Source organism: Mastomys coucha, unplaced genomic scaffold (genome assembly GCF_008632895.1).
Source record: "Mastomys coucha isolate ucsf_1 unplaced genomic scaffold, UCSF_Mcou_1 pScaffold18, whole genome shotgun sequence".
In the NCBI taxonomy this organism is placed as follows: Eukaryota; Metazoa; Chordata; class Mammalia; order Rodentia; family Muridae; genus Mastomys; species Mastomys coucha.
In genome coordinates, this window is record NW_022196900.1 from 42,007,286 (window position 1) to 42,030,117 (window position 22,832).

The following is a 22,832-nucleotide window of genomic DNA, read 5'->3' on the forward strand; positions in this document are numbered from 1 at the left end:
ATTTTGGAATTGGATTTTTCTCTGATTAGCGGGAATTGGGGATCATTTTCAAGCTGACTACTTGCTTCATGTAAAACCTAGAAAACTGACACTTTAGGTCTGCTCATTAATTCACACACAAGTTAGTTCATGAATTTATACACAAATTTTACTGGGAAGCTTATTAATTTGGCCTATTACTCTGTCTTTACTGTTTGAAAGAATAGTTTATGGGGGAAATGTATAGCTATTTCATTAAAATGACTATTTAGTAGAATGTCAGAATTGAAGGTTTAAAATAACATCTAACATTTACTTAGTGTACAATGTATGCCAGACATCATTCTACATATTTAAAAAAGATTAATTCACTTCTTCCTTTCATTTCTCCCTTTGAAGTTAGTCCTATACTTACCCATCCACTATAGCTTTTCTATCTGAGTACATAGAGCAGTACTCGTTGCTCATGTATACTCACACTAATTAGTCTGAGCCCAGCAATCAAGCCTCAAGAATTCTAATCTTAAATCTACATGACCCAAAACTTTATTTTTCAGATCTTCCATTCTCGAACCAGGATTAATTTTGTTCTGGAAAAAAATTCAACAATATGTGTGAACTAAGTACAGATTAAATAAAATTTGTGTATTCACTCATTTCTAAGTCAGTTAACAGAACTCTCTCTTAAGAAGGGAAAATCCTGTGTCAAGTACTCAAAAAACACAATTCTGGTTTCCAGGAACTTTCTCAACTGATGACCCTCTAAGAAATCTGAAGTTTATAAAATGTTTCATGTTTCTTGTTTTCTTCTGACACTTTCTTGCCTCCTCCATCCCCTGTCTGTCTGTCTTCTCTCATTCTGGTTAGCAGCAGGTCATTTACCATTATAGCAATGGTAAGAAAATACAATGAAATATAAAATAAACCCAATGACTATTGTCACCTTCTGTGTAGATGTTAGTTCAGTCCACACCAGTCTCAGGCTAGGTTTCCTGAAGCTTAATTTCTGTTGAGTTTTCTGTTCATGGTAATTTTGAAAGTAAGTCTCATTAGCCATCATTTTTTTTTCAAAGCAGGAAACTCAGCAGTGGTCAGGTAACTGAGATCGTATTTCTTGGTCACAAGAAAAAGAAACAATATGATTGAAAGTCCTTGTGTGTGTGTGTGGGGGGGTGTGCTTTCTATGATTTGAAATAGAATGTCTGCCTCCATTCTTTTTTTTCAAAGACAGGTTGAGCAAACTGTTTGGGTGTCATCTTTATAAAGTAGAAGTTGACCAAGAAGCAGAGGGGAACCACCTCCATTGCCTGCCTTCTAAAAACTGAAGGATGTCCAAAGCTTCCAGGTCCTCCTCTGAAAGTTAGTCTGGCCTCCTGGGAAATTTCTAGAGCTAATCCACTTCCCAAACAGTAAGGAACTTTCTCATGAAGGAGGTTGTGCTAGGAACACCTGTCTCTGTTTTAGTTCATTCAGAGTCCTATAGCAAAATGCTACAAACTGAGTAGTTTATCAAAAGATGGAAATTCATACCTCAATCCTCTGGGGCTGGAATGTCCAAGGTTGGGACACTAACAGGTTAGTCACTGAGGGACATTAACTTCTTTGTCCACTGAGATGTCTCCTAGCTCTGTGCTTTGTAGACAAAGGTATAAGTCTTATTTGATAAGGACACTAAGCTCCAAATCCATGACTTATCATCGACCTAGAGACTCTACCTCCCAACACTTTGATCTTGTGAATTACGATTTTAACATATGCATGAGGAACATATATTCAGGCATTTCTGTTTGTGGGCATAAGATGGAAGGAGTGGCTAAATGCCAGCTCTTCTGGCACAAATGTAGGGTACAATCCCATGTTCTCTCGACTTGAAACAAAGCCACTGTAGCAGCCTGGCTGTCTCCTTGCCATTCTGGCCTTTATCTTTACAGGCATTCTTGGAGCAGCTACTCCTTCCTTGGAGAAACTATGGCAGGGAAGATGGAATGGCTGCAACTGGCCATACTTGGCTACCTTCTGGAATTAGGTGGTACAAACTGGTATTATTTTATGGGTAGTTTTTTACAAATTTCAGTGTCATTTTCTATTTTAGTACCTTTTAGTCCAGGCTTGGAATAGTCAATAAGTGTTACCTTTGCTCTAACTTCCCATGTAAGTATGAAATGATCGGCTTACAAAAGTCTCCTTTCGACCATGTTCTTAACAGTACTTAGGTGACAGGATTAGTATCTCATGCACAGCTGTGGAGTCTAGGCCTAGACATAAAAAAATGGATGACCATCTCTATGAATGAAAACAAACTGGCCATTGGTTGCACAAAGTTTAAGTAACCTATTTGCACCCTGCTCAACTTGGATCCTGACAATGGAACCCTCTTCTGCACAGTCTGACCTGTTTCCTTTGGGAGGCTTAGAAATTTCAGAGACGTGCCTGCATGCCATTTGCCTCTCTGACAATGTTCTTCTCACATGCAAAAACCTACACCCCTGACTACTGTTAGAATACACATATTCTGAGTACAAGACTATATGTAATAATCCACTCTAACATTTTAATATATCTGGACATATTAGGTAGGTACTTTGAATGTATCATCTCCATAAACCTTCAGAAAGCTCTAACTATCCTCACACACACACAAAAGTGAATAAATAATATGTAATGTAGTAACACCAAATAATCCCTAAATGAAACAAACACATGCACCAGGCTGAGAAGCAGGGGATTTTAAAGACAATTCTAGGTTTCTGACCACCACAGTGCAGTGTAGCCAAGTTGCAAACAGAACTATTTGTTCCAAGGGAAAACATAAAAGAAATGAACGTCTTTGGAGGGCTTATTGTAGTCAATGTTTTCTATGCTTGGAGAAAGGTAAACTTGCAGGATTATTTGTTAGCTACACCTAGGTGAGGGGAAGTTCATACAGTTTATAACTCTTACCTGGAGCAGATATGGGATTTGCATTTAGGATGAAGGATGCTCAGACCAAGTTTAGATGACTTCAGGCTCACATAGACTACTAGGCAGAAGCTCACTGCTCCCGTATCTCTTCTATATAGCCTCTGGGATACTGTGCTATGATTCACTCATATGAGACACCTTTGTCTTATTTCCATAACAAATGAATATGAATTTCTATGTTCATGCCCTCAACAACTCCAACTATAGTATCTGAAACCAAAATATGCTTAAATAAATATTAGAAGGATGAGTGAATAGCTGCCTATTTCTGAGAAATATTAACATTTTTCAATTCCAAATACTTATGTAAGCTTCTGTTGAGTGGACTCTTCGATAGCTCCTACCAAATTCATCTCACATAGTGTTTTAAATCATCTTATCCTAGATCCCTTCAATCAAAAGTCTTCATTTTTACATGAAAATTCCAAAACATACCAAGCCACTTTTCACTAATACCTTCCTGTGGGAAGTCAGCTTTAGTAGGTAAATTTCCTTTGTGAAATGCAGCCTCAGAGTTGGCCCAAACATCCAGTCCTATTTTAAAAGGGTCGAGGCAAACTAAAAACTTACATACTAATGCTTACCTTACCCCAGTGCTAGTCAAAGATAAAATTCAGGTAACTGCTTTGATTTCTTGACCCTTCTTTTCAAACACTAGTTGACACTTGAGTTTTAAATCATATGTGGTTTCATAAAAATAATAATTATAGGATTACTTTAAAAAGAAAATGGCAATCAAGAAAATGTGGTGGTAGGGTTAGAGAAATCACTCCGTGCCTCTGATTGTTTTCTAATGTCTATCTTCCCTGAAAAGTAGCCATTATTGACTTTTCAAATTGTTTCCTTAAAATCATATCTCCATTTTAAGAGCACATACATCTCCCAGATATTATGATGTCTTCTGTGCTTAGTCTTCCATTACCAATCCATCTTATTCAAGGAGGATTTTGGCTCTGTGGGGTTCCTGCTTCTGTTTGCTTTTGCCACAGTTTTATTTCATTATTAGATTGTAGGAATATTTTTCAGTACTATGCTTATACACTTTTTCCCTTGGGCACCTCTTTGTGTTCTTGGAGATAACAAAGCCACCATTTAAAAAACAAAATAAACTTCTGGGAGCTGGAGAGATGCCATAGCAGTCAGAAGCACACATTGCTCTCAGAGGACCCAGATTCAGTTCCTACCATCTACCTGGTGGCTCAAAACCATCTGGAACTCCAGTTCCTTGGGGTTCAGATACCCTCTTCTGTCAACCTTAGGCACTGTTCATGTGTGTGATATAGTTACATATGTGCAGGCAAATCACTCATACACATATATTTTATATACATATACATATGTGTATATATGTGTATATATACACATATATATTTAATTTCAAGTTGAATTTCCCTTGTCTACATTTTAAAAAAACTCAGATTAAACTTTTCACATGAACAAATTCATTGGCTCCTTCATCACTTTCTTCACCTCCTTTTAATAACTATTAGTTCTCTTCTAGTCCATATGCTTCTTGTTGGTTCACTTTTGTTAACTTAGAAGTTTCATTTAGTTCCTTCCAGTCCCACAACACCCAGAGGAAGCTCCACTCCCAGGCACTCTAACAAGCCCAGCATCAGAGGTGAGGAGGACATAACATCTGTCCCAACACCAAGAGTAATTGGGACCAGCAGGACCAGGCACACAGGAACTCCACCAGCCCAGTGGCTCAGGTTCCTTCCTGTCCCACAACACCCAGAGGAAGCTCCACTCCCAAGAGCTCTAACACATCCAGCATCAGAGGTGAGAAGGGCATAACATCTGTCCCAACACCCGGAGTAATGGGGACCAGCAGGACCCAGGCGCACAGGAACTCTGCCATCCCAGTGGCTTTGGTTGCTTCTGGTCTGTCTGGGCCGGCCAGTGCCCTGAGCAGACGCTGGGCATTGGGTACAAACTCTGCAGTCATTCCCAAAACACCCAGAGGAAACTCGACTCCCAAGTGCTCTAACAAGCCCAGGGTCACAGGATCCCAGAATCACAGGATCACAGAGACAGCTTGACTCTGAGGAGTTCTGACACAGTCAGGATCACAGGAAGGATGGACTCCAGTCAGAGTTAGCAAGAGCAGGTAGCAGTAGAGATAATCAGATGATGAGGGGCAAGTGTAAAAATATAAGCAACACAAACCAAGGTTACTTGGCATCATCTGAACCCAATACTCACACCATTGCAAGTCCTGGACACACCATCACACCGGAAAAGCAAGATTCAGATATAAAATCACTTCTCATGATGGAGATAGAAAACCTAGGAAAGAAATCAGGAGTTGTAGTAATTCTTGTATTCACCAACAGAATACAAGAGATAAAAGAGAGAATCTCAGGGATAGAAGACATCATAGAAAACATTGACACAACAGTCAAAGAAAATGCAAAAAGCAAAAAGCTCCTAACCCAAAACATCTAGGAAATCCAGGATGCAATGAGAAGACCAAACTTAAGGATAATAGGTATAGAAGAGAGTGAAGACTCCTAAGGTAATGGGCCAGTAAATATCTTCAACAAAATTATAGAAGAAAACTTCCCTAACCTAAAGAAAGTGATGCCCATGAACATACAAGAAGCCTACAGAACTCCAAATAGAATGGACCAGAATAGAAATTCCTCCTGTCACATAATAAAAACACCAAATGCACTAAACAAAAAAAGAATTTTAAAAGCAGTAGGGAAAAATGCCAAGTAACATATAAAGGCAGACCTATCAGAATTACACCAGAATTCTCACCATAGACTATGAAAGCTAGAAGATCCTGGGTAGATGTCATACAGACCCTACAAGAACACAAATGCCAGCCCAGGCTACTATATCCAGCAAAACTCTCAATTACCTTAGATGGATAAAACAAGATATTCCATGACAAAACAAAATTTACACAATATCTTTCCACAAACCCAGCCCTACAAAGGATAATAGATGGAAAACATCAACATAAGGATGATGTTTTCAACATCAACAAAACTACACCCTAGAAGAAGCAAGAAAGTAATCTTTCAACAAATCCACACAAACCTAATTCCACCTCTTACAATAAAAACAACAGGAAGTGACAATTACTTTTTCTTAATATCTTAATATGAAAATTAATATTACCAACATATCCTAATCAATTAAAATCCAAAAATATGAGGAATTAGAAATGTATTGACTGTTATCCAATGGTCTCTCTAATTTGGTAATTAGAGAAATAGGTCTAATATTTTACAATCCATATACACTTTCAGCTTGTTTGTTCATGACAATGTCTTACTGTGTACAACATAATGGTCTGGAGATCTTGCATCTCCTATCTAAGCCTCTCTATTAGTGGTATTCTTTGTTTTATGTTTTTACACTGTACTATAGTTTTCAGAATAGCTTACATATTTTAAAAGTATTTACATACCCAAAAGAAATGTAGACAATTAAATGGGGGGAGGGCAGTTGTAAGAAAATAACAAGGAGTAAGACTGAATGCTCTGCTTGACGTTTGTTATATCAAGTTACCACAGTAAGAGCCAAGATTTTAAGCTCTACTAAATATAAAACAAACAAACAAGCAAAAACACTTTATATATTTATGTTCATTTAAGAAAATATTAGTAGTGATGTATTATTTTGAAATATACAGCTAATATGTTTGAAGTTATTTAAAATTTATATCAAGAAAAACATGTATTTTCAGTATTGCCATAGACAAGCATCTACATAAGACTGTTAAATTGATTGTCGTTTTATATCAAACAACTTTTGTAATACTCAATTTATTGTTATAATATTTTATATATTTTAAAGGATATGACAAAAAAGATATTGTAGGTATTGAAGGGGGTCTCTGGGAGGAGTTGGGGTACAAAAGGAAAACAAGAATGTGACTTAATTCTATTTACTTAAAATATGTTTTTAAATGTTAACAAATTCAGATAAATTGAAATCATGTAACTTTTCTCATTATAATGCAATAAAACTTTTAAAAAAAAAAAGAAGTTTCATTTAAAATTTTTCCTTTCTTCTGATTTGTGTCAGACCTTGGTTCCTTCATCATTATCTTTCACAAATTATTCTATTTTTATGGGGAACACAGTCTAGTGGCCAAGGAAGATAAACTGGAGTAAGATCTTTGAGATGTTGCTTCTCTGGGTATGCTTTCAGTCTACTTAATATTGAACAGAAAGCAAACTCTTTGCCATGAGCAGAAAATTGTAAATTGTAAATTGCTTCAGTTTACTTTTTGAAATAAGATCTTTCTGTTTAGTCTAGCTATTCTGAAATTCAATATGTAGACTAGGCTAGCCTCAAACTCACTGAGATCTGCCTGCCTTTAACTGCCAAAACCTGGGAACACAACTATGTCACCATGATTGGCTACTTCAAATATTTGAAGTCAAACATTATTCTGCATCCAGTAGAGCTATGGAGTGGTTTCTTACTCCAACAACATTCTTATGCTTGATATATTTTATATGTGAAAGCTTTTTAAATATTTTTATTTCTTCTTTTCATTTTATTGAAAATAGTTTTTTTCCTCATAAAATAAGTCCTGATTATAGTCCCCCCACCTACTCTTTCTAGTTTCTTCCTACCTCCCTCCCATCTGGATCCAACCTCCTTCTGCCTCTTATTAGAAAACAAGTAGGCTTCTAAGTGATAATTAAAAAATGAAATATAATAAGATAAAAACAGAAACTAACAAATCATTATAGGTCAATACAAAAGAAAAAGGAGGCCCCCAAAGGCACAAGAAACAGATATAGGTGCAGAGACTCATTCATTCACACATTTAGGAACCCCATAAAAACACTAAGCCATAAGCCATAAGAGATGCACAAATGGTCTGTAGAAGAGGAGGGGCAGGGGGGAATGGAGGGAAGGAGAGAGGGAGGGAAAGAGAGACAGAGACAGAGAGAGACAGAAAGACACAGAGAGAGACAGAGAGAAAAAGACAGAGATGTTTAAAACATAAAAATTTTTATTTTTTTGTTTTTTATTTTTATTTGTTTGTTTATTTTTATTAGATATTTTCTTTATTTACATGTCATATGGTTTCTCCTTTCCCAGTTTCCCCTCCAAAAAACAAACAAACAAAAACAACAAGAACAAACCCCTGTTGCCTCCCCCCTCCCCATGCTTGCCACCCTACCCTCTCCCATTTATTGGCCCTGGCATTCCCCTACACTGGGGCACAGAATCTTCACAGGGCCAAGGGCCTCTCCTCCCATTGATGATCGACCTTGCAATCCTCTACTATACACATGCTGCCAGATCAGCCCCACCATGTATAGTCCTTGGTTGGTGGTTGAGTCCCTGTGAGCTCTGAGGGTACTAGTTAGTTCATATTGTTTTAAACATAAAATTTTAAAAAGGTTTAAAAAAATCCTGACAAAACATTATGAGACAAGGAACCTCCACAGATTCCACTGAGTTTGCTTTCTGTTCAACATCTTCTCTGGACAGGCAGCCATCCTGTAAGAGCAGTTTGTATCTCCAGTGAGACTTGAAGAAAACTAAGTTTCTATTTGCAAGGGATTAGCGTTGGAGGTAGCTCTTCTTTCAGCTTTATGACCACAAACTCTGTGCATGCTGCCTCAATCTTTCTGTGTTCATGTGGACATCAATTCTACTAACTGTGGCTCTCTTTCCTTGATGTCTTTCATCCCCTCTGGTGTAGGAGGAACTTAGCCAAGACAGCCTAGTCGCAATACTGGTACATGCGCAGCTGATACTTCCTCCTGAAGCCAACCTAGAATCTTCTGGCATGTCTAGAGACTGCAGACTTTGAATCAGGTGATGGAGTGAACCAATGAGAAAGAGCAACACAACATCTGGCTACTTGAAAGAGAATGAGGTACTAGAAGTAGAGTATAAAGGTTTGCCCAGTTCCTTTCAATAATAATCAAGCCTGCTTTTGCCACTTGCTTGACTCTCAGAGTCTGTGTTGTTGATTCTGCAAATTCTTACACCCACCCCCAAGGGTCCTGGTCAGGGTCATAAGCAACACACTGGGTCTTACATTCTTTTTGCCTCCTCTTTCCTTCCATTTTTGGCATGTCTGTCAATGTTACTCTTGCTCAGCAAATGTTTAGGCAGTCTTGTTGGTGAGATTTTATGGGTTTAGATTCTGCATCTACTAGGAAACACAATCTCACAGAAACACCTCAGTCCTCTGTCTCTTACAATCTTCCCATCCCCTCTTCCATAATGTTCCCTGCATCTTGGTTGTACCAATGTTTTCTAGAAGTTTCAGTTAGGACTAGACTCCACAACTGTATTTTCATTGTGTGTTTTTCTGTAATAGTCTCCCTTTCTTGCAAAATGATGTTTCCTTGACTATACTTAACTATGGATATAAGGACAAATACTTAGAATGTAGTTATGGATTATACTGGTTTAGTAAAGTGGTGGTTGTAGGTTCTCTTCCATGATCCATGAATTCACTAGCACAAAGTAGTTGCCTAAGTTTCTGGCAGCAAGCATGTTTCCTTCTTGTTGAGCGGGTAAATTAGATAATTGTTGATTACTGCCATGGTATCTGTGCCACTACTGCACCCCAAGGTTCATCTTGACAGGCTTGTCCTTGTTATGGCTCATAGAAGTCATAGCTGGGTAGGACTGTGGTTGTCATGTTGGAACATTTTTAAGAGGTATTAAACCTTTAAACATTTAGTGCCAATATTTTAAATTTGTATAGTCACCCAGTATAAAGGTATTTTTTATATTTCTTCATAATCTAGTTTTTCACAACTAAGGTCACAAAGAGATTTACAAAATACCATATGAAGAAAAAAAGAGAGGGACCTACTATAGCATTACTGTAGAAAACTAAAATGACTTTTTTCTGGTTCTCACAGTAGACCTACTCAGTTCAACTTAATTAGACAAATGGGTTCCGAATAGCATTCATTAATATAGTCACTCCAAAAGCTCAAAGAATTCCTCTTTCTTCATCTCAGATCCATTGGATCATAAATCCCTTAGGAAGAGAGACAAAGTCTACCTGTTTGTTGTTTCTTAACGTTTCCATAATGGCCATAAGTGCCAAGCTGGCAGACTACTGTGTGGCTTCATTGCTGTGCTCTTAACCCTTCTCAGGTGATGGTGACGAAATGCTCTTATCTGCTTCCCACTGTACTGGTCCCTGCAGACTAGCTTGTTTGTAATTTGGAACAGAGGGAAAGATTGCATCTGGGTCAGAGGTAGGTTGCATCACTTTGTTATTGGATGTGCCCATAAAGCCACACCATGTCTCCTTTGCCTTAATTCTCTTTGTCTTGGACCAAGAATGAAGATTGTTGCCTAGCGATATTGCGCTTTATTTTCGCTAGTTCGGCCTCATCTGATGCTATTATTTTCCTTTTATTCATAAGGCTCTCTCCAACATGACAAATGAGCATTAACTGCATGTTTACTACAGCAGTCCTCCAGCTTTCCATTATTACATAGGTTACCCCACCTCCCTGTCCTTCTATGGATATTGTAATAATAAATAGGAGTAAGGAGATGACTCTTTGCAGAAAATTATGCTATATAGGACCAAGAGAAGGAGTTTCACTGAGATTCAGTAGTATCCCTGATATATCCAGTAGCCCACCAGCTAGTTCTTGGAGAGTCATATGTGACATTCATCAAGGATATCTTTGCCTCCTTGAGTCACAGTGTTTAAGACAAAGCACACACGAAGTATGTAAGGGAGAGTAATACTAATACAGCTACAGGCTACTCATTTTATTCACTCAGTTTTGTGCTGGCTGAAAAACTGAGGTGTGTAGGTAGATATTAGTCTGATCTTGAAATGCTATTATGAATAGACTACCACAGCAAATGTAGTTGTTGAGAATCAGATCCTTACTTAGAACAATAAGAGGAAAATAAAATACCGTTATAGCCCATGGAACAGCCATGTGTCTCTTCTAATTGTAGAGCACAGCATATATGCAACCTAATGTCAGCCCCTCATTCATTTACCAGGCAAAATTCCAAGGACATGAAGTCAAAATTGTCAGCATGTGAAACACAACTAAATTGTATTTCCCTTTGCCACACATAAAAGGGGTCAAAGGTATAAAACAGGCCAGGCTTAGAAATAAAAAGGGACACTGTCATATTGTAAGGAACTTGACTTAGAATAGGGTCCTTGTGAAATGACACTTTCAATGACCAATTCAGACTCAATGAAAATACTGGATAGTATTTGTACCGGCATGCCCTCTTGAAGCACATCCAAAGAAATTGCTTGGATTGTCTCTGTGATCATAATTGTTTACTCTTGGAAATGGAGACCTGTCCTCTCTATACTCACACACAGACATAACACCATGCAGCCACACACAGACATAGAAGCAGCCAAAAGGGAAAAAAAGTGTTTATCTCTGTAGGCCAAATCCCAAGGCAAGGAGTTTAGGAACAAGCCTGAATGTTCGGACTTCTGAGAACAGAGGCCTCAAAGGGACAGGGTCACACAAGCTGTAGATCATGTACAGAAACATCAGGAGGCAGCAGGAGCCAGCAGGAGCAGCAGGCTGCCTAAGAGAGCCTTGAAATCAAGGTCACCTTGTATATGGGACTGATCATTTGAAAGTCATTGGTGTGTAGGATTGTTGTCTACTTCTGAGGTTGAGTGAACAGCTCAGAAACTGTTAGGACATGACAGAGCCTTGTTCCGTCTACTTGTCTTCACAGTGTCTAATACAAGTGAGACTTGCCCCGGTGTAATGACAAGCAGCTCTACACTAGGCAGGTGTGGACTTCTAACACAGTGCTCCACCAGCCTGGGATCCAAGATCTCATGAGTGTGTCCATGAGAGATGGTATTTACAGCCTCTCAGAGCCTCTCAAAGACTCTCAGAACCAGTTAATGTCAAGTATTTGCAGAATCACACTGCCACATTAAGAAATTAAATAACTGGTACATGGCAATATTTTAACATCACCTTCTATTTTAGCAACTAAAAGCCAAGGGATAGATGGATTAAAGAATTTAGGTCTGAGAGTAGTCTGTTGTCCCTTTATTGTCTATTGTACTATGGACCGAGATAAACATTTCAACATTACTAATGGGAGCATCCAGGCATGAGAAAGCTAGAGGGACAATCCAACTCTCACAGCTGGGAGCTGAGATGGTAGCTTAAAATTTTGATATAGAATTTCACATTTTAAATGTTTTCTTCAGTCATTACATACACACACACACACACACACACACACACTCACTCACTCACACATCACACATACAAGGGTCTGAAACAATTTAAAATTTTTCCTATGTCTTTCCTCACATATGCTCACCAATATTGTTTCATGTACCACTATCTATTTAACTATGCAATAATTTATGTAAAGAAACTACCCATTCATTCAAATTCAGGTCCATTAATAGGGCATCTTGGTCCTCCAGAAAACCCACCATGGTCACACTTAGACTGGGTTCTTCCTTTCTTCATGTAAATATTGTATTCTGCAAAGTGGCATCCGACCAAGTTCAGAATACATTTTATAGCCACTCCACCATGAATGCTAAATAGATATCGGCTGCATATTAACAAAAGCAAAGATGGATCTCTTTTAATATCAAATCAAAACTGAAACCTTCACGAACAAACAGGGACCTTTGGGTACCCTGCCTGAAAGAAATGGAGCTGAATTGATACATGAGCTTTTTCTGGCTCCCCAGAAACCAGAGCAGTTCCTCCCCCCAGTGATTTTGTGTGCAGTGCTGAGAACATGAAACTTGGATGCTGTTTCAGAAGGAACCATGAGCCATTTATTCTTAGTCTGAAATTGGCAGGCTTTCTATTTTGGAGAATTTTTAATAGGAGTAGCTCAGGAACCAGCATTAGAGATTATTTTCTCAGTGTGGGGTTAGATGTGTAATGCATATGTTCGCCCTGAGGACCCTAAACCACATACTGTAAAACTTTGTTAGAATGCCTCTCTTTGCTATTAACATTTTCCTGGGCCTATTGTTCATTTTTGCTAGGTCCGGCCAAAAGTTTGTACAGCCATGTTTCCCTACAGAACATTATTTTTGTGCTAATTAATTAGCACAACCAATATCTCAGATATAAAATCCAAGCTTTAGTTACTTAGTTTGGCTGGAAAAAAATCTGTTTTCCTAATTATTGACTGTTTTCTACTACTTTAAGTCTACCACCTAGGTTCTTGGATGGAGCAAGCTTGTGGGAGCTAGGGAGGTCTCCAATGGCAACAGCCTTCCACACTGAATGCTAGAGGGGGAGGAAGGGACTGCAGCTGTCCCTGTCACTAAGGATTTGGGAGGAAGTAAGAGAAAGAAAGGGGGAGATTTGTAGGATAGACTTGAAAAAGGAAAAGACCATTACACTGGCATGAGGGCCAACTCTCTGCAGTCACCATGACACTTGCACACTCTTAAAAAGAACTCTGTCTTCATAGGGGTCCTGTGAAGAGAAACGTGGGCACATCTGCCAAGAAACACTGCCTGGGTCTTGTTGCTTTCCCCTTATGTTTTTGATTGCTTGGATTCATTCCTGAATTCCCAGAACTAAGGTTTTATTTCTAATTTGATAGGAATTTTGGAAGATTATTTTCTTATTATTTCCAGTATTTAGAATTTACATTGATTTATCTGATTATTTACATATGGTAATACAAGCATACAGATGTAAATACATATATACACATACATATATGTAACTTAGAGTGTGTAACATGCAAATACATACATATGGTCTCCCACCATCTCAGTCTCCATCAGGGTAGGAAGGATGGTCACCAATGTTCCTTGAACAGGAGGCCAGCGTAGGTCCATGGCTGTGTGCCGTATATATGCTCACTGGGACAGTTTAAAAACTAAGGAAGAAAGAGTGAGTATCCATTGGGAACATAGGACAAGGCTGAAGCTCAGAGAGTTTATATAACTTGAGGCCATGTCAGACTCCTAATATTCATGAAAATGGGATGTGAAGCAAAATCTGTCTGCAAACAAACAAGAAATAAAGCAAAGAAAAACTAAACAGAGAAAGAAAGAAAACGATTCTTTCTCCTAATGTACATTTTTTTCAGAAAAGCAGTTTTATGGTATACATGTGCATGCAGACCATGAATTGTCTCTCATTTGCTTGTTTATTTGTTTGTTTTGAGGTAAGGTCTCATTCTACTTCAGTGGCTGACCTGAAAGACTCTGTGGGGACCATGATGACCTTGAACTTACAGGGGTCCATCTTCAGGGTCTGTCTCCTCTGCTCCTCAGGTGCTAGCACTAAGGCCTGGTCCACCAGGCCTGACATGGAAAACTTCTTAAAAGGAAAGCACTCCTCCTCTTAAGTACATGTTGTGAATATTCATTTTTTTAAACTCTGCAAGCAGTCTGTAGAAAGTTACTGCTGTCGTTAGACACCTTTATTCCTGTCTAATGGGAGAGGCTTTTCCTTCTTAGCAGCAGCCAGCTATACCTCATGGGCTTTAAAATTAAACGGAACATTTTAGAGGTAAGAGGCAACAGAGCAGGGGAGCGACAGAAAGACAAAGAAAAAGAGTCTGAACGAGATTCAGGATCAAGGTCATAGAATATCTCATGCTAAACGCATAAAGAATGAGGACGAGGAGTCCACCTTCCTCTTCACTCTTCGGTGGTATCCCTGGTATACTTCACTTCCTTGTTATCCAGAGCTTCAGCTTCCAGAGACATCTGAGGCTCACAGCCAAACTACAAATCCAGCTCTCCAGTGATCTGATGGCCACATCTCATACAGGGACTGCAAGGTTAGTCCTCTCTTTACCTCACAGTCATAACGTTGTAGCTTTATGCATAATTAGCAATGCTTTAGTCAAGAAGACTTCTCAGTTGGAACCTGTTTTAGGCATTGTGCTGGAAATTTTATCATTATCTGTAACTGAAGTACTTTTCAAATTTTAATTATCCTTACACCATCATGTGGTTGGAGGGCACACTTCATTACTGGTTTAGTATTTTTACATTTGCTCTTATTGACACCCAGTTTTTATCGATATGTGTGTATATATTTTCTTTAGTGTTTTTTTTTCTGTGTTGATGATTAGAGATGTGTTCTTCTAACCAAAGCAAATATCTTTTGGTGAATGACTGATGAGCTCAGTTGACCACCAGAGCTGTAGCCTTAGGTAAGTCATCCCACCATTTCCAGCCAAGATCCAGGTAACAAGGAGCTGAGTTTAGTGACAACACTGCTGTCCTTGAACTATTCACAAAAACACAAAGGTGCTTAAATGATTTTTAGTGCTTTATTTGGCGAGATTTATTACATTAAAAATACCAGAAAATGGGGCTGGAGAGATGGCTCAGCATTTAAGAGCACTTATTGCTTTTATAGTGGACCCCCCCTCCCAGTTCAATTCTCAGAACCCACAACCATCCAAAACTCCAAATCCAGGTGATACAATGTCCTCTTCTGGTACACATGTGATACACATACACATGCATATAGGCAAAACATCCATACACATAACTTAAAATAAGTACATCTCTAGAAACGTTTTTAACACCAGTAATACAAACTCACAGGATGACCATTTACCCAGTTTTACCCACAATGTCTGCAGTGCATGCCTGTGGTTGCAACATAATTCTGAACAGTGGGCATTTCACCCTGACAGACATGTAATCTCAGATGACAAGTATATGTTCACCTTCTTACAAGCCAAGCTCCATAATTGAATCATGGTCTGGCCAAACTGACCCCATTTTCTTACCAATCTTCAGCTCTGCGTGTGTGGAGCTAGATGTTCCCTGAGTTTTCAGTGGGACTGTAATCATCAATCAGCACACATAAGAATTCAAAGTTCTCCAAAGGTGTATCAAAACAGAGGGGTTCGAAAAGTGCATCAGTTCTTCACACTGGTTGTGACTACATCCACAGCTCCAACTAGCTGGGAATCAAAATATGTGAGGAAAAAAATTCCATTCATTCTGAATATGCATGCACTTTGTCCTGCTTTCATGTACAATCACTCACTGGCATTTACACTATATGGAGTAATAAAGTAATGTAGACAGGATTTTAAGATTAGAGCAATTCATGAAGGGTTTTGTGACTGGTATGCCAGATTATATAAGAGACTCCACGGTTGCTATCTATAGAATGTTTCTAGAACAAACTCATGAAAGACACATAGGGGCTCCTGCAGATTTTAAAGCAAAAGCTCTCAACAGCTGAAGAGACCAGAATTCTGTTTTATATTAAGACACCTGGTAACAGATTAAACAGAGGTAAAAAGAGAGATAAATTTGAGAGAGGAGGGGCGCATTCAAATGTTCAGTATCATGCATTATTGAAGGAATACATGCCAGTCATTTGTAAACTAAAGAATAAACTAGCATTTAGAGATGATGATCAATGTTGTCCATGTTTAATACAGGAACTGCTTTGATAATCTCTAGTTGAATCGCAACAGCATACAGTGTTTCATTTCAATACCGTGACACTACCCAGTAGTTATTACTATTGACCCAGAGCACAGGTGAGAAATCTAAAGACTAAAGGAGTTAGGAACCTGCACAAACATCCTATGCCCTCCAGCAGAAGCACCAGGATGCATGCCCAGGCATTGTGGTAACAAAGCCCATTCTCTTAGCATCTAGTATTTAATCTCTATTCTGGAATACAAGAGATAGAGGAGTTTGTAAGTACTTAGAAGTCAAAACACCAGGAGAAACAAATGTTACCTAGTAAAGAACATGAATCCATGCTTTCTTTTTATTCCTTTTGATGAACTTATTGATCTTCCATCGCAGCTCAGTAAGTTATGCACACATGGCCAAATCAAAGGTTACGGGGTACCTTTTCAGCTGCTGTGGTATGCTGCTCACCTCTGCTTACTAGCAGCATTCACTTCAATTGCATGCTAAGTACAACTGCTTACTCTAGGGACAAAGGTCCTTAGAGCCACTGCTGAGTACACAGGGCTTTATAAGCAGCACTTCCTGGCCTGAGATTTTTTTTTTTCCTTTTATACATTAAATGTTAAAACAGTCTCCTCCTGTTTGCTGTGAAAGTGATATAGACATCATATCTCTGTATTACAATGACAAAGACAGTTCAGGAAATTCAATATTTGAAAAAATGTTTCACACGTATGGCTTGTTTTAAGTATAGTGTGCCTCACCAGAGTAGGGCAAGGCTCCAATAACAGGAATCAGATGACATTTGTCATCCACAGGGGGAAAAAGATAACTTTAGCATTTTTGCTTCTTAAAGGACAAGTTTAACTAGAAAACAAATCTGCACTCTTCCAGCAAGGGGAACAAGACCCCATCACCTTTCATTCCCATAGCAGAGGACCAGGCAACTGGTACACAGAACTGAATGCAGAGAGCACAGAGCACTTGGCTAAGGGAGACACAGCTTCAGGCTGTGTAGTTATAAGAAGGTCAGTGTGCAGGTGAATATAAGAGTTGCTGTTGGAATGCCCTTCTATGCCCATATGCAGGGACTCACTGGACTCTCCAACAGCTCACTGTTCATGGATGACTTTTGTCCCAGTTTTGTAGATGAAGAACAGAAACTGAAGAATGAAGTGAATTACTTCAAATTACAGATCTGGTGCATGCTCCTAGGCAACTTGTGCCCATGAGCACAGAGTTAAGCTACTTGTCCAAGTAGCATTTAGATTTTTAAGGAAAATTCAAGCAAAATATGAAAGATCTGATGACATAAGCAGAAAGAAAAAGCAAGGTAAAGTAGTTGGGTTATCAATAGATCCCAAATGAAGAAAAGAGGTATGGATGAGGAAAAATGTCACCATCCTCCTATACTGAGTAATTATAAACAAACAAGCAAGCTCATGGGTGATAAAGTATAAGGCAGCTGTGGTGTGAAAAATTAGGAATAAATATCATGATCACATAGAGTTAAACCCACTGTGCTTATGTAGGGTGGTGTTTCAGTAGGCTGCACTTTGTGTCGTAGGGTTCTATTACCCTATAGAAATCCTTTTCTCAGAGTAAAATTCTACATTGTGATTCTATTCTTTTCAGAGATAGATGCTTCCACTAGCCAAATCCTAGAGCTATAGAAAAACAGCTGGTGTGTGTGCAGCAATGAGTATGGACAGAAGAAGTATGTATGTACAGTGGAAATATGTATGTATAGCCATGGAATATGGACAGGGGAAGTGTGTGTGTGCGCGCGCGCGTGTGTGTGTGTGTGTGTGTGTGTGTGTGTGTGTGTGTGTGTGTGTGTGTATGCAGCCAGGGAGTTTAGACAGGGGAAATTTGTATATGCATGGCTGTGAAGCATGGACCCAGGTCATTTCTCCATTTTCTGTAGTTCTGCAGATGCAGAAAGATTTCTAAGTCATTATAGTTCCAAGCTTAATGCAAGCCTACTGTTCAATGCAGTATGCTTTTAACTGTGGATGGTAAACAGTATCAAAGGCCTGTGTGTGGAGGAATAATTACTTTATCCACTGTAGTGATAGATATGGTAATTAAACTGTAAAGGACTCAGAGGTGCCAGGAGAAGACTATCAAAATCATAAACAGAATTCAACAAAGCCTGAAGAGAAGAAAAAATAACAACAGCAAAAAAAAAAAAAAAATGCTCAGTAAACATATTAGGAAGCTACAAAGAAGCCATTTTCCTAAGTGACCACTGTCACACATAATGGTAACACTGGGGTTCAGGGTGTCTTCCCTGGATCCAGGTTTTATGGAACACTGAAACAGTAACTCTATATTTTCAGTCTTTTGGAGAAAGAGAGACACAGGAGAGGTAATTTGAACAGTCTTTCTGTGAAACTGGGCCTTGATCACATGGCATTTCAGGGTCCTGCAAAGGCTGGCCATCTAACTCAAGAGTTGGCAGGCGTTCTGCTTGTGTGCGCATGCACAGAACTGTGGCCATTGTCACCACCCAGAACAGTGCCAAGAGCAGATGTTCTTTTCTGTTCTTGTCGGTGGCATGAAGTCCTGAACCCTGTAACTGAATACTAGCCTTAATTTGAATTTTTTCATAGACAAGAAGAAGTTGGTTCTTTGGGGGCAAGCTTTCTAAGGACCTTTTCAATACTGCATAGCAGAAACCTAGAGTCTGCATTGTAAGCCTTGCTGGGGGAATTTAAATAGGAGCTCCAGAAACTAGCGTGATTTGGCAAGAGCGCCATGGAGTGTGGTTGTGAGGTCCCACCAGCAACATATGCTTTCACTAAGCCGCGCTATGTGTTTCAGACTGAGCTTTTAAAATGTTACTTTATATTTTCTACCATTATCATTCAGAGCCCAAACCAAAGTAGTTAACTCTGAATAAAACTATCCTATTATGAAATTAGGCCTCATCCTGGGGGAATGATGTTTAAATGTAACCCCCCTTTTCCCTCATTCCACCCCCTCCAAACACACACACACACACACACACACACACACACACACACACACACACACAAAACTAAAGGGGGAGACGAAGAAGTCTGCTTATGATTATGAGGTGAACTTTGAACCATGCCTATTGTTCCTGCCAAGAATTTCTGAATGCTAATGTAAAAAGATATATATATATATATATATATATATATATATATATATATATATATATATATGCATGCAAAGGTATTTTAAGAGTCTACTGTAAAGAACCAAGCTTTCTTCCTTGCTTCATTGTTAAAGATAATATGCCTCTCTAACAAAAATGCTTTCAAGATGTAACCATATTTTGAAATGAGTATCATAATACATCCTTTGCAAGCCTGGAATTTGGAAACAAAGGCCTCACTTTAATCTGTTTTTCTTCTTACCTGATGAGCAGGGTGACAGCGCAGCTGGAGGAAGTTCAGACATGTCCCCAGTCTCATTTGCTGTTCTTCCCCTTTCCTCATCAAGTGGGCCCTGACAACCTTTCTTTCTGAAGCTACATAAATTAAACAGGGTTAAGACTCTCAGCCCTTGTTCCAGCTCCAAAACAAGCCAAGACAAGAAAGGACCCTGCAGGTGATGGACAGACTTCCAGTCTCTCTGTTAAACCGGTAGGGCAGTGAATCTCTCTGCTTGCCTCCCAACTGAAGCAACAACAAAGATTCGAGCCAAGACTGTCTTTCTTTTCCCTCCTTTTACGTAGCTAAAGGGTATTTCCAATTACACAAAGGGGGGGAGCACATATTTTCATTGCTAATTTCCACTGTGCTTCACAAATGCTTCTAGTCTTTCTCCCTGAAAAGACAGCCCCTAAGGAACCTCAGCATGACAAAGCCAGAAAGTGGGGGTTTGGAGCACAGTGGAGAAAACACTTCAAATTGATCAGCTGATCTTCTCCTGGTGAGATCTGGCCAGAACAGATACTTGTGTTTGTAAATAGATTCATAAACAGTGGCAACCAGTGACAAACAGGTATGACTTGTGTCTGAATTTGCAAAGTTAATGGTATGTCAACATGACCATGTGATTAAAGGATAAAACCATGACAATAGGGACCAGAAAGGTCTAGAAAAATCATAGTTAATAGAAATGAGCCAGTATAAGGTCCAAACTGGATTTCCATTTGGGCTTCAAGAAAGTTCTCCTAAGAAAAGTTTGGATTAAAATCCCCATCCCTCCAGACAAAGACGTGGGGATCTAGTTTATTCATAGACAGCATTAGTCACCATAAAAACAACTTCCCCATTGTCAACACCTTCAGGATTTCAGAAAGAAGGGTACTGTCAGGGACTGTAAGCCCATCAGCTTCTGCAGCACTCCCATAAGAGGAAACACAACCTCACACATAAGAAAACTCCATGCTTTCCAGAAGGTATGGGGTTTACATAAAAGAAATTCTGGAAATTATCTGGGGGTTTTCTCCTATTTTGCATAATTAATAGTGTTATCTGTATCTAACAAAGATTGTTTCTGTGAGAAACCTCTGGGCCCCTCTTCTTATTCCAGCCATAACCTAGACACAGCCAAATCTTTTCACCACTATGGAATTCAGCAAAACTGCTACTAGCCTGCTTTGCATGTGACGGTGTCCAACTAACCAAGGACAAGAAAAATGGGCAGAAATTTGTTAAAGTTATAGGTAGATGGGTTCTGATTTAAGATGACTTTAAGAAAGGACTATGAGTGAACCTAACTTAATAATGGAACACTAAGGGGTCCTCTCTCCTCCTGGTATATCTAGGTACACAGATAGTAAATTTAAAAGCCTCAATCCTTTCACTGGTCTCAGTAGTTTGGACCACAAAAGGTTTCAAAGATTTTGAATTAAATGGATAAAATGATGTAGTCAAATATGTCCAACAGTTTGCATGCCTTATCAAAACCTTACTAAGATAACCCTTTGAAAGAAATGAAAATGGTAGCCTGCTTTTACACAAGAGGATCTGGGGCTTAGAAATGTTCAATGAAAAGGTAAAGATTAACACATAACCCACAGTTGGCCGAGATGCAAATAAGAAGCAGCAGAATATTCAGCCCTAAAAGAAACTTATACATCACCACCTTCCCCCAGGGCTCAGCAATTATGGAGGAAGAGTAGCCAGGAAGAATGTGAAAGCTACAGGCAATGATTGCCCTCGGGACACAGCAGGGCAGCTGGACACAGAAGCTCACAGCTGTTGTGACAGTGTGCAAGAGTCATGTGCAAATCCAAGTCAGACCAAATGCCAGCATGGGCAAGGGAGTTGGATATGGAATCCTCCCCATACCTGAGGAGATATTGTCAAATTTTAGGATTTTGGAGATGGGAGAGAGAGTTTTCTTGATAAGTCAACCACAATGCAATGAAAGACTACACATCCAAGAATGTGGTCTTGAAGGTTGAAAAAGAAGACACAATACTAGGAGTATCAAAAAAGGGGGATGGATTTGGGAAGAGTTGAGGAAGGGGTGAATATAATTAAAATCCCTTGTGTGAAACTCTGAAAGAGCTAAGAAATGAAATAAAAAGTACTGACTGGCAGAGCTATCTCTGAGTTGAGACTCTCTTTATTCTTTATAGACACAAAGCTATTGAAATTATATTTGTGCACAGACAAAACAGGAAATAATGTGACTCCAGAAGCCTCTCCAACTCTCTTGGTCTTCTATTAATTCTTGGACTTTCTCATCACTATCTTTAAAAAAAAGTCAAGTTGAAGGAGTTAGAACTTTGTGGTTCCAAATTGTTCCCAATATTCTCAACTCTTAGGTATCATGGCATTACAACTTCCAATAGCAATTCCCATAACATTTTCATGATATTAATGGAGGCCAGGAAAAGAAAAATACTTTCTAAGAAAGTAAGTGGAACCAACAGTAGAGGTAGATAACACAATCTATGCATGTTTTCTTGGCATCCTCCTGGCAAATCTAAGACTCTAGTGCAGATTTCACAGTTCTTGCTTTCTGTTTTTTGTTTGTTGGTTGGTTTGTTTTGGGTTTTAGGGTGGCTTTTTGTTTTGTTTTTTTGTTTTGTCTTTGGGGGGGTTGAGACAAGCTTTCTCTGTGTATCCCTGGCTGTCCTGGAACTCACTCTGTAGACCAGGCTGGCCTCCAACTCAGAAATCCACCCATCTCTGCCTCCCAAGTGCTGGGATTAAAGAAGTGAGCCACCACTGTCTGGCTAGATTTTACAGTTCTTAAAAGGGGTGGGAACTGAGTTTGCCCCTTCACGTCTGCACAAAAATAGATATTTAATAATGTTTACCACTCTAGCTAATCCTTAGAAAAAATGGGAATGACAAAATACAAATAGAATGTGTCAAAAGGTAAGGAAGAGAATGGCTTGAAATCCTGAATTACATTTGCTCAGTAAAAAAGAAAAACTAAACATGCCATAATTCTTATTTGCAATTATAAATGTTGTATTTGGAACCAAAAGGCACAACCACACAAGCAGGCAATCACTGCCCAGCCAAACAAGCACACAAACCAAAAGACCAATGTCTCTGGCAAAGAGTTGATGGCAGACTTACAG

The 22,832-nt window shown here is 39.0% G+C and overlaps 1 protein-coding gene across 1 annotated transcript in view; it reads left to right on the forward strand.

Moving 5' to 3' along the window:
* Positions 1-22,020, forward strand: part of LOC116095384 — a 38,057-nt gene extending 16,037 nt beyond the window's left edge. The window contains exon 3 of the mRNA XM_031376787.1: positions 21,876-22,020. Within this exon, the coding sequence (XP_031232647.1) occupies positions 21,876-21,967 (92 nt within the window). The 3' untranslated portion in view covers positions 21,968-22,020. The remainder of the gene's footprint in view (positions 1-21,875) is intronic.
* Positions 22,021-22,832: the final 812 nt, after the last annotated feature.